The 12283-nt window shown below is 41.4% G+C and overlaps 1 protein-coding gene across 1 annotated transcript in view; it reads right to left on the bottom strand.

Annotated features, from left to right (window-relative positions):
- The window catches only part of LOC306937327 (uncharacterized protein), a 52052-nt gene extending 40896 nt beyond the window's left edge, over positions 1 to 11156 (bottom strand). The window contains exons 1-4 of the mRNA XM_079521021.1: positions 11023 to 11156; positions 8835 to 9011; positions 5954 to 6175; positions 4423 to 4961 (exon numbers count right to left, since the gene is read on the bottom strand). Coding sequence (XP_079377147.1) covers positions 4423 to 4961; positions 5954 to 6175; positions 8835 to 8937 — 864 coding nt within the window. The 5' untranslated portion in view covers positions 8938 to 9011; positions 11023 to 11156. The remainder of the gene's footprint in view (positions 1 to 4422; positions 4962 to 5953; positions 6176 to 8834; positions 9012 to 11022) is intronic.
- Between the last annotated feature and the right edge of the window lie 1127 nt (positions 11157 to 12283).

Below are 12283 nucleotides of genomic sequence, written 5' to 3'. Positions count from 1 at the left end.
TGTGCTCGTGTCTACTCACCCAATAAATTATTCCAAAGACTTGGGAGTCAGATATGACCCGGAATGACAGATGGACTGAATTTAACAAACTGTCCTCTGGGAAGCACAAATGTCATCACCAGGGACCAGGGAAACACAAATGTATGGGGCGAACATTTGTGTTTCCCTGGTCAATTGGTGATGACGTGTGTGTTGATCAGAGGAAGTTTTGATGTGCAGTCCAGCTGTCATTCCGGGCCCCTCGCCCGAAAATAATGTTGTCTGTGTGCAGCTCGTGGCGATATTTGACTAAACAAACGTTCACATGGATGTGAAAATAGAGGACAATAAGTCCTTGGAATAATTTATTGAGTGAGTAGACACGGAGCGCATAGCACATTTATGCCGCGCATGTCAGTCTCATTGCAAACCGGGAGTGGAGGCGATCGATATATGGCTCGTTATTGTGAAATACTTGCAATGTATGCAACATCAGAGACAGTCTAGGGCTAAGCCTACTCGGTCACCGCAGACTATTGTTATTGAACTCTAGCACTTAAATCGTTGAAAACGTTTAAATTGTGCAATAAGTCTATTCTCCTCTCTGATTGGCCAGCGATTTGGAACTCTTCGTCTCTTCCCAAGGCATCTGTGTGCTTTGCCCCATCTATTTGGACAGTATACGGTGACATACACAACTCAACTCTTTTAACTGAACAATATTCCTATAGAGATAGGCAACCACACTCGAAATTCTAGAACTTTCTAGTTTCATAAAACCCCAATAAGGTTATAGTTTGAACAATCAATCACATGAAGACAAGGTGTATTCCAAATATAGTTACTTTATTTAACTGTGGCTAAGACTATCAGACAGTCACATGTAGGGTTGCAGCAGTAAATCAAACTCATTTACTTGATCAATAATATTATAATAAAACAATTGATAATTGCTGCTCTACACTGGCTGCCAGTCACTTTTAGAATGTAATTGTTAAAATGTAAAGCTCTTCATGGTGTGGCACCTACGTACTAGCAGAGTTGTGCCTGTCTACTCTGCACCCTGACCGTCCCCAAAGTCCTCTGATTCAGCTCTTCCGGTTAGTCTTGGTTGGTGACCAAGGGTTGCCATCAAGGCCTCTAGACTCTTAAGTGTACCAGAAACCAAATAGAAGATTTTTGTGTCAGCACTTGTGACATATGCACACACCCAGGGAGATGTTTGTGTGCATAGAATTAGAAACGTAACCATTAATCACTTGAACCCTAGAATCCCTAATCTGAGAGCTTTTTTTTTATATATATAATTTTTTATCAGCACTTGTGACATATGCACACACCCAGGGAGATGTTTGTGTGCATAGAATTAGAAACGTAACCATTAATCACTTGAACCCTAGAATCCCTAATCTGAGAGCTTTTTTTTATATATATATTTTTTTATCCCACAATTTTGCAACCCATTTTTTCACCCAGTGTCAATTATCTAATGCAATGTAACCCCAGGCGCTATACTTCCTCTGCCAACCTGGGGGGGCAGCGGACTGACCTCATGTTTCCTTCTATGCATGAGGAGTCCAAGCTGCTTCTTTTCACCTGACAGAGGGGAGTTTCCCTGGTTGGACCAAGGACTGTCTAAAGAGGACGAGACGCGAAGACCGTACGGGCGACGCCATGTTGCTTATGGAAGGAAAGAAACATGCGCAGTTGAGACCAAGGAAGCTGAACGCGGAAGTGTTGGCTGCATGAGCCCATTGCGCATGTTTCTTTCCTTCCATGGAGCACCATAAGCAACATGGCGCCGCCCGTACGGTCTTCGCGTCTCGTCCTCTTTAGACAGTCCTTGGGTTGGACGTAGTGCGTGGAAGGAAGTAAAGGAACACGTTATTCCAACCAGTTCCTTTCCCCTCCATCAGGCGCCCCGGCTGGCCAGGGGGAGGTAGTTTAGAGACCAGGATTACTGCATGTTTTTTGTGAGGGTACCTACCCTAGGGGACACGGGGAGAACATGCAAACTCCACAAAGAAAGGCCCTTTCGCCAACCCCGCCTTGGGTATGGGCACTGATGACGCGGAGGAGGGAACGCCCACCCCCACAGCGTCCCCAGCAGGAATCGAACCCAGGACCTTCTAGCTGTGAGGCGACAGCACTACCGACTGTGCCACCATGCCCCCATCTGAGGAGAGCTTTAGCCAAAAATATAGCACATCTAAAAGCTCACAACGCCTCTCAGCATGAGGCGTTCTAGAGGGGTAAAAAAGAGCAGACAGAGTACAGAGCCAAAGATCAAGTTTACTAGGTATTGTGTTTAAATGCCTGAAAATACACATTCAAATTAATGCAACATAGCCACACTGATATGACAGTGCTGTCAAACAAGTCTATGAAGATATCTATGAAATATATGAAAAGTTTAAACTGCGACACAATTTTATATGTATACCGGTATGTATAGTGATGGTCCCTGCTTCACCTCTCATTTTATACAATATGTAGTGGGGGTCCCTCCCCCATGTCAGGGGGATATTTCATCTGCTTTTTAATTACGGTTAACACACACTGCACACTGTTCAAATGTTTATTAGTGTGGTTGCCCTTGACTATTGTAATTGTAACACTTTATTATTTTACTAGAGTAACCCTAAACTTTGTAGTACTACTAATCCCACACAGGAGTACACGGGAATCGTGTGCTTGCTCATTGCTAAGAGAAATATTGTATAGTTTAATTGATATTAATTTATTTGTGCATTCAATTTCCCCATTGACATGAAAATGCGAAAACTCACGTTCAAGTATTTTTTCCTCGGAGACCGTAAGCGATATAGTTACAAAACTTGGAGGGATAATTCGTAATACTTACTAAAATGAATGAACTTATAATTATATCGGTCGGCCTCATGGTGGCGCTAACAGCCCATTTTACCTTTTGGCTTATAACTCTTGAACCGTATGTCGTACAATTCGCAAAATTCCTTTCTCCCTGTATTCCTTGGGCCATGACGCATCTCCCCATATAGGCCACGCCCATTTGCGTCAGGATAGATTTTCCGCCATTTTGAATTTTCTTCAAAACACACTTTTATTTTCTAAATCTACAGATTTTGTCCGAATCTCACAGAAATCGGTACACATGATCTCTGGACCTATCGGACCGTGTTTACATTTTTTTCAGATTTTTTGAATTTTTTTTGTCCGTATCGTTCGCCCTTAATCATCGTCCGAAGTTAGTGGGAGGGGCCTATTTTACAAAAAATGCCTAAAATGACAAACGGAATGTCCAATCCATCCCAAATTTGACAGCAACCACACTTTGCAATTTTATTTAAATTGCGACCTTTCTAGTTTTATACTGCTGTTCTTAAAGGAAAACTTTGTTTTTTCAACCAAGGTTCATGTTTTAGGTTATTAGAGAAGGTAAATGTTTTTTTTTGTTTGTTTGTTTTTTTGCTTTCTTTCGTTTTAGCAATTTTAGACAGGGCATTTGAACAAGTGGCTAAAATATGTATTTTTACAAAACAAAAATGCCTGGCGATTTCTGTTATGTACAGTAGTCTTACTAGACCCCAGGAGATTACATCTGGCCACAAACAATCACGGGATCTACTGAATCCTGGGGTCTAGCAGGACAAAAAGAATGAAAGAAAGAAGCAAAAGATTTTTTTTAGCACTAAATGTTTTACTTCCTCTAATAAGCTAAAACTTATTAAAAAATAATAATATTGTCCTTTATTGTCCTTGGTTGTTGACCCCCAGGGGTCCGCAACACTGGATAGATGCGCACCCTGCCAAAACACACAGCATGCACAGGTCACACACAAACGCAACTCGCACAGATAATCTACTACTTTTTATCAATTATATGTGTGTGACAAATAAGGACTCTAGATTGTAAATGTTTGTTTCTTATCGGCACACAATTATTCCCAAAAATCTAATTAAGAAATATACTGTGTGTGTGTTCACCTGCGGGCGGCTCACTTCTAGTGGCAAGCGTCGCGAATGGGAAGAAGGAAATTGCAGGATTTCACAGCCTCAGGTTTCAGCTTTGTTTCACATTGGTCAGAACTGTTAAGACTTCTCTTCAGCATGGCTGCGCTGATGAATCTTTAAACTGCGTTTATGACAAAAATACTTCCCACATTGGTTGCAGTAGAAAGGCTTCTCTCCAGTATGGATGCGCCGATGCATCTTTAAAGTTATTAACTGACGAAAACTTTCCCCACATTGGACACAGCAGTAAGGCTTCTCCCCCGTATGGAGGCGCTGATGAATCTTTAAAGTCTGTGAATGACGGAAACTGTTTCCACATTGTTCACAGGAGTAAGGCTTCAGTCCAGTATGTAATTTCTGGTGTGACGTAAGATGCTGCAATTGGGTGAAGCGTTTCCCACATTGGTCACAACAGTAAGGCTTTTCTCCAGAATGCGTTCTCTGGTGTACCTTAAGATGTGGGTGTTGTTTGAAGCGTTTCCCACATTGGTCACAGCTGTAAGGTTTTTCTCCAGTGTGATTTCTCTGGTGTGTCACAAGAGAAGACCGTGTTCTGAAGCTCTTCTCACACTGGACACAGTTGTAAGGCTTCTGTTCAGTATGGATGCGTTGATGAATCTTAAAAGTGAGTGAATGACGGAAACTGTTCCCACATTGTTCACAGTAGAAAGGCTTCTCTGAAGTATGGATAAGCCGATGAGTTTTTAAGTGTCCCAACACTCTAAACCTCTTCCCACATTGGTCACAGCTGTAAGGCTTTTCTCCAGTGTGAGTTCTCTGGTGTATCACAAGATTAGAATTTGTGGTGAAGCTCTTCTCACATTGGTCACAGCAATAACGCTTCTCTTCAGTATGGATGCGCTGATGATACTTATCTCGAGAATGTATTTTCTGGTGTCTCTTAAGATTAGATTTTGTGGTGAAGCTTTTCCTGCACTCTTCACAGCAGAGATGTTCTTGTTTCACTGGGCGCAGGGCAGAACAAGAATCTGAGACAGAAAAATATGACAGATTACTAATGCATATCTCTGCTGTCGGGAGGAAACCTCATAACTCCAAAATGTTCATTTTTCAGGAAATGAAAAATATACATTTTTCAGGAAATTAAGAAAACCTTATATTTTTAAAACAAAGCAATACAGCCTCATCAAAGTTAGTGTTGTAACTTTATATATTGTCAATTACTTCCATGAGAGGGGGAGAGGTGGAGTTAGTTGCTTTAGCAGACATTTTGAGGGTCCAATGGAGTTAAGAGGTTTTGTCCAAAGCACTTTTTACTACTTTCCATTGGTTCAATATTTTCAAAACACACAGACGTAAGGGTGTTCAATAGCACTGATTTATGCCAAAACAAATCTAAAACCTCAAAAATGGAGTTATGAGGTTTCCTCCCAACAGCAACGATATGCAAAATAGCATTTATATAATTAGTCATTTGGAACAACTACAGTTCTGGGTTTCCACTTATTTATCATCCAATTAAATTGTAATGGTTGAAAGTAGCATACAATTTTCAGGCTGTCACTAAATGTTTTTTTATTCGTTTAATTATTCAGCAGCATACACAAGGCTGTTCATCAATATTATCCACTCAAACTTCAGTGCATGCAATAATCACCCTGCCACGGTTTATTTCTCAACCCTTTGTGTCTAATCACACCCTAAGCTTCTAAATGTTCACAAGTGGACATGGGAGAGATTATATGTGTGTGTGTGTGTGTGTGTGTATGTGTGTGTGTGTGTGTGTGTGTGTGTGTGTGTACATGTAAACTTTCTGGGACTAGTATATGGTTAAAGAAATTCATTTTATTTTAATTGCATGTATATGAAAATAAATTGAGCACTGCTTATTTTAATAAAATACCGTAAGATAAATCACAACAATCAAACATCAAATGTCCACAGACACTCAGTGAAAAGGGTGCACAATAATCTTCTGTATACCAGTAAGTGATGTTAGATTAATTTATTTTTGACATACCTATTCTGTATAACTTGATCACTGGGTCCCTTCTGTATAACTTGATCACTGGGTCCATTCTGTATAACTTGATCACTGGGTCCAACATGGTAACACATGGATGCTTCTCTCCAGTGTGGTATTTCTGGTGGGCCTTAAGATGAGACACTTGGGTGAAGTTTCTTCCACACTGGTCACAGCAGAGATGTTTTGGTTTCACTGAGGACAGGGCAGAACAGGTATCTGAGAAAGAAAACAATGACAGATTACTGTATGTGATGAATGCATAGGTAAAATAGCATTTATATAGTGTATATAATCATTTGCAACAAAAGATCAAGGTCTCCGCCTCTTAACACTTTGATTGCTGGAAGATCTCAACAGGCCTATTTGGATGTTGCTGCCATTTAACATTGCACAAAGGCCTTGTTCGGGGGCCCACAGTAAAATGTTCTCTTATAGCGAGAATCACACGCCTACATCAAAAGAAAGCTGAACTTGTCCACTTCAATTAAAAAAATACATTTTGATTTTACCATGTTCCATTCTGGAGATATTGACCTTTTTGCAACACCTGCATTTGCCTGGAAGTGGTTATCTTGAACAGCGAGCAGAGTTATGGATGGTTTAAAGTCAGAGACATTGACAGGCAGATATAAAATTGAACCCAATAAATATCCTATACATCCTATACACCGAATGAAAGCCCTGAATGTGTACTTTTACGAGGAAAACAGTAAACATTGATCCCATCTACAGTTAGACAGTAATTGGTTATTGAATGCAGCTTGTGCCCACCAGATAACTTCAGAGAAGACATGGACGTGAACTCCTCAATATTCACAAAATAAGGCCTATAGCGACATATAAATACTATATACCGTATGAAACAGAAGACTCTCTGCTTTCATAAGAAAAAAACTTCTACTGTAGTAATAATAAAAATCACACCCCTGTGAAGTGAGCGGTGCAACTCTGTCCCATATTGCACCACTCACTTCACATGGGTGTGATTTTTATTATTACTACAGTAGAAGTTTTTTTCTTATGAAAGCAGAGAGTCTTCTGTTTCATACGGTATATAGTATTTATATGTCGCTATAGGCCTTATTTTGTGAATATTGAGTTCAGGTCCATGTCTTCTCTGCAGTTATATCTGGTGGGCGCAATGTGCATCCACCCAGTATCCAATTTATGACAAACTGTACATGGGATCAATGTTTACTCTTTTCCTCGTAAAAGTACACATTCAGGGCTTTCATTCGATGTATAGGATGTATAGCATATTTATTGTGTTTATTGTTATATCTGCCTGTCAATGTCTGACTATAAACCTTCATAACTATGCTTTCTTTTTGATGATGATTGCCGCCTCGCCTAATCTATCTCACTGCTTTCATTGTTTTGATCGCAGTAACATTGGGGGGGGGGGGGGGGTCATGGGCACATTGGGCAGCAAAAGTCTTGATCCGTACGGATATAAAAAGTCCCATTTCACCGTTCGGTTCAGAACTATAGTATAACGGTGAGACGCGTTGTCATCATCAGCTGATTTTGTTTTTCAAGCTAGTGAAGTATATTTACTAACAAGAGAACATGCCTGGGCATGCAGGTTGGAGGCGATGGAGGGAAAAAAAAGATTCCCCCGGCTGTGATGTCAACGACAACGGATCACAACACCACGGTTTAGGACGCGGAAAAGTTCGTTATACATTACACCCGGGTCGATTACGTCCCCGATGCGTTCATTGCGGTCTTATCACTACAATTATAATGAATAAAAAAGCGTTACAATCACACGTCCGAGCGATCTCCGATTATGACGGTTCTGCATGGCGATACGTGATCCACCAACGGCACACTGTCTTGTCGTGGCGGCCCGTCGATACTGTGGTTAGTTCGTAGTATTGTAGGCTCGGGGATCGTTTGGTCGCTACAGTATGAAGAAGGAAACATGCATCTGTCCATGTGTGTTGCAGACGCAATGCAATGCCGATCGGTTGTTTTTTTCCGAGAGACAGAGCCAGCCAGGACAGAGCCCCCATCTCGCAGGCTCCTCCTGCAGGAGAAACAGGAGGGGAGGGGGGAATCGAGTAGTATAGTGTTGTGTGAAAGCCAATAGCTGGAGGAAAGCCTGGTGAGGCGAGGTTAGGTTAAATTTGATTCTTTTCATACACCGACTGGATCATTCCATGGGCGCGTCCATTTTAGACTGGCTTAGTGGCTTCTACACGTAAAGCGGCCCGCCCTCCTGTTTTCAGGATGGGAGGGGGGTTTTTTTTTTTTGGTTTTTTTTCTGATCACGTGAGCGGGACTAAGCAACAATGATAGGGCGATGGTTCTTCATTGTCCGGGTGGGTAAAAAGATGAATGAAAGTATGCTATAAAAAAGTGATTGAAACGTATTGATACGTGATCCGCACCCGACGTTTGATTAATTGATAACGTATTGATACGCGATCCGCGTTGGGAGTGTTAAGCGGTTTGTGAAGGCTTTACACCTAAGTGCCATATTATTTTCAGGCTGCAGGCTGTTGTTTAGTTCCTCATTCCATTCACGCAAAACGGTGACTCGGATGCAATTTTGCAGCTTTAATCGCCGCATAGTGTGAACTAAGGCTGTCACAGAACCTTCGAAGGTTCGGACAATCGCTCGTTACGTTGGCACTCAAACATCAATAAATGGGCTTGAACCTTTCTGTCCGTTTGAGCACAACATGTCTTTGATATCATGTTGTTGACATCATCAGACGTCATCATTGTGATGAAACTCTTTCTATGCCAACTACGAATATTCTCATAGTTTCCCTTTACACCAGTTATATGCCAACTACGAACATTCTTGTAGATTAAATTATATGAAACGGTTTAGCTGAAAATCATCTTTGTTACAAGCACGCACCTGGACTGTCGACGGACTCTTCAGCTGTCTTTTTCATCAGCAAGGCCACCTGCTGCCGCTCTGACATGGGGTAATACCCGGCGTGGATTCCTGACATCTCCATACCAAATGGCAAGCCTGCCTTCTGGGTGTTGGCAGGCTCCTTTTTAATGTGCTTCTGCACTGGACCTTGCTTCTCTGTGAAGAGAGGGAAAGGCAAAAATGAACCATGTCAAACTTACTGAGCAACACACGTGCAAACAAATTTACACCACACCACTGAAATTACGAGTAGGCCTACTCTTTTTCTGGTATATTGACCTGCTTGATTGTTGTAGATTCGTCGAACCTATAGACACCTTAACAGATGGCGTCACACTGATAAGCACCAGCATGCGCGCGCATACCGGCAGCAGAAGAACCCTGCCTCTCATAAGATGCAGTGGAAAAGTTCTAGCTGCACTCACGTGTAAAAAAAATGCCCTATCAAACTTTCAGATGCTGTTTTTCTCCCAGTGTGGAGGAAGAATGATTAGGATTTTTATTGTATTCTCTCACTCTTTAAATATATAATACATTGGTTTCTGTTGTGTGTGAACAATAATAGTAATTCAAAGCGGTTGTCCTCAAAACCACCTATTCGCTGTCATAAGAACGGGAGGTGCGCTCATGATAACGGCCCTGCAGCCCATCAAGTATAATGTATGCTTTGCGCACGCAGACCTCTACGCTCACAACAGTCGCATCCGCGATGCGATGTGAGCTTGTATATCAGCTGTTCTCTGTGCGCAATACTGTTGCGCTTTGAAGTATAAATGTCTCCTAGGGTGCATCTCACTAGCAAACGCACAAGAGGAGGTTGAATGAACTGTAACCAGCGCTCCCCAAAACAGGTTTGGAGATCTGTTGGGAATGGATTACATGAAACAGTCACCCATGTGCAGTCCCAATGTTTGTAAACAAATAATTGGTCTATAAGGGTCCATTTGGTTTACATTTACAGTTAAAGATCTAATAAGGGTCCATTTGGTTACCAACATAGGTACGGCCCCCTACCGATGTATCATGTATGCAATACCTGTTGTTCTTGTACTTGTCAGAATATCCATTGTTCCTGTGCAGTCTGAGTATCCTGTGCGGCCATATACACACATTTTGCCATTGACATGGATGCCACATGACCTCTCCTAGAGCCTCTACTAAACGATGAGTCGTGATAACTCCGGCAACAGCCCAGCTTTAATGATCATAAATTCCTTTATTTTAGATCGTTTTTTAGTAATAGTACAACATAAACATTACATTACAGACTTTAGTTGTCACTGTGCAATACTTTAAAACAGTTGTCATATGATGTTGCAAGCCTAAAATTGCTGATATTTGCGCCACCCTCGTTTAAAACAATGTCGTGGCAGCGGTGGCCGAACGGATAGCGGCGCGGTCTTGATACCGGAAGGTTCCCAGTTCGAATGAGCCGTCCGACACGTTACAATTACCACCGCTGAAGTGCCCTTGAACAAGGCATTGAACCACTACGATGAAATGTGTTCTATGAGCAGGGCCTGGCTGGAAACAAGTTCTTGAGCTTAGCCCAGATACCCTGGGTAAATATAGATTTCATTTAATTTCATTTCATGTATTTCAAACTCCAGCTTGTCACACTGAACAGGTTACCATTTGTGGTTTAATACTGCCATCTAGTGGGCACAATGTTTTGTAAAAGAAAACTGATTAAGTGGTAGCATAGCAGTGGCACACAAATGTGGTTTTAAATGAAGACATTCGAAATACATTTTGTGTATGGCATTAACTGCATTCACACTAGCAGCTGTTTGTGAGATAGGGACTTCACTATATTTTTAGTACCCTTGCATTGCATCCCTACACTGGTTCGAAAATTTGCTGAAAATCTCACTCACTGAGTTCAGAGATTTGTTGCTCCGAGCCTGTTTGTTGGGTACTTCGCAGTCACCCTATGGTCACAGCTAGCTAGCTGGCTAGGCTAGCGAGAATTAGCATGTAGGTCAAACACAACACACTGAACACAGCACATGAATGAAAGTTGAAAGTGAACATATTGACACATTATGGCTTAATAGCTCTGGTCCATAGGGACGGGTTAGGAAGTCCTCCTAACGGCATGTATAATAAACACAACATTCGCTGCACATAACAGTTCATTCATGGGCTATACAATATTGCAACTTACTGTTCACACTCTGCTGTTCACGAACGCAATAACTGAATAAGAAAGTGAGATCATAGCTCCAGTATGTTCCCTCAGCACTACGCGGAGCTACAGAATGAGCGTAGGGAGAGGGAGCCACATATGGGCTAGTGAGATCATAGAGACGCGGATGGATAGGACCAGGATAGGACCGTCTCAACTGTAAACAGTAGGACCTCAACATTAACTGAGCTGCCCAAAGAGTGCCTGAACAGAACAAAATCAGGACACAAAGGGAATTTATAACCGTCAGGTGTATTATATATAAATATAATATAATAGCGTTATTTACATCTCCTTTAATAGCCATGAAATACGACTGTCATAATCACAGTGTTGGAAAGTAAGTATGTACTTGAGTACAATTCTGAGGTATTTGCACTTCCAATCTTTCCAATTTCCACCACTTTTACTTCTTCACCACTTCACCTAAACCACAGCCCTATACATTTCGGCCATTTCAAAATAGCCGATCTACAAGCTCACAATGTGTTTGCAATGCAATGCACTGTGGGCTTGTAGATCTGCAATTTATAAACATTTTTATGCATTTGAAATGGGACATTCTGCATAGTGACTAGTGAGTGCTTTCTACTTTTGGTACTTTAAGGCCTACATTTGTATGCCGATTAATACTTATGTACTTTTACATATCTCCTCTACCCACTGCAGGGTCAAATCTTGCCTATTGCCAATCGTTCTGTGGTAGGCTATGGTCTGGCACTCTTAATACCATTTTGGGTTTATGATCGACACCGTCATGTTGTAGTCACTGGTTTGTAGTAATCAGGCAGGAACCCCCAACTACTGCTGACTACTGCTCAGCCCATATCTACTGTTACTACTGTACTACTGTAATTAATGTATCATCCTCCTTACTGACATGTTTGCACTATTGGTGAGATGTGAAAATACTTTTCACTGTGCTGTACTTGTACTGTACATTGACAATAAATTGAATCTCATCATCTCATCTCAAACCGGAATCAATATTAGGCCTACCCAAAATTCCCTGTGATCAAGGGCATTATAATTTTATGGCCTACCCTATAAAAGCCTTGATGACATGTGGTGTATGAATCTGAAAAGTTGTCACGTACTTCTTGGAATAGTTTGTTTGTTACCGTATATCCATATTTTATTCCAACTCGCAGTGACTGGCGAGACTAAAAACAAATTAACAGGAGGGACCTAAACAAAATGATGCAAAAAAAACAAAACAGAATAAATTATTTTTTTATCA

Source organism: Electrona antarctica, assembly GCF_951216825.1.
Source record: "Electrona antarctica genome assembly, chromosome: 14".
Taxonomy (NCBI): domain Eukaryota; kingdom Metazoa; phylum Chordata; class Actinopteri; order Myctophiformes; family Myctophidae; genus Electrona; species Electrona antarctica.
This window is presented reverse-complemented; position numbering and strand designations above follow the sequence as displayed.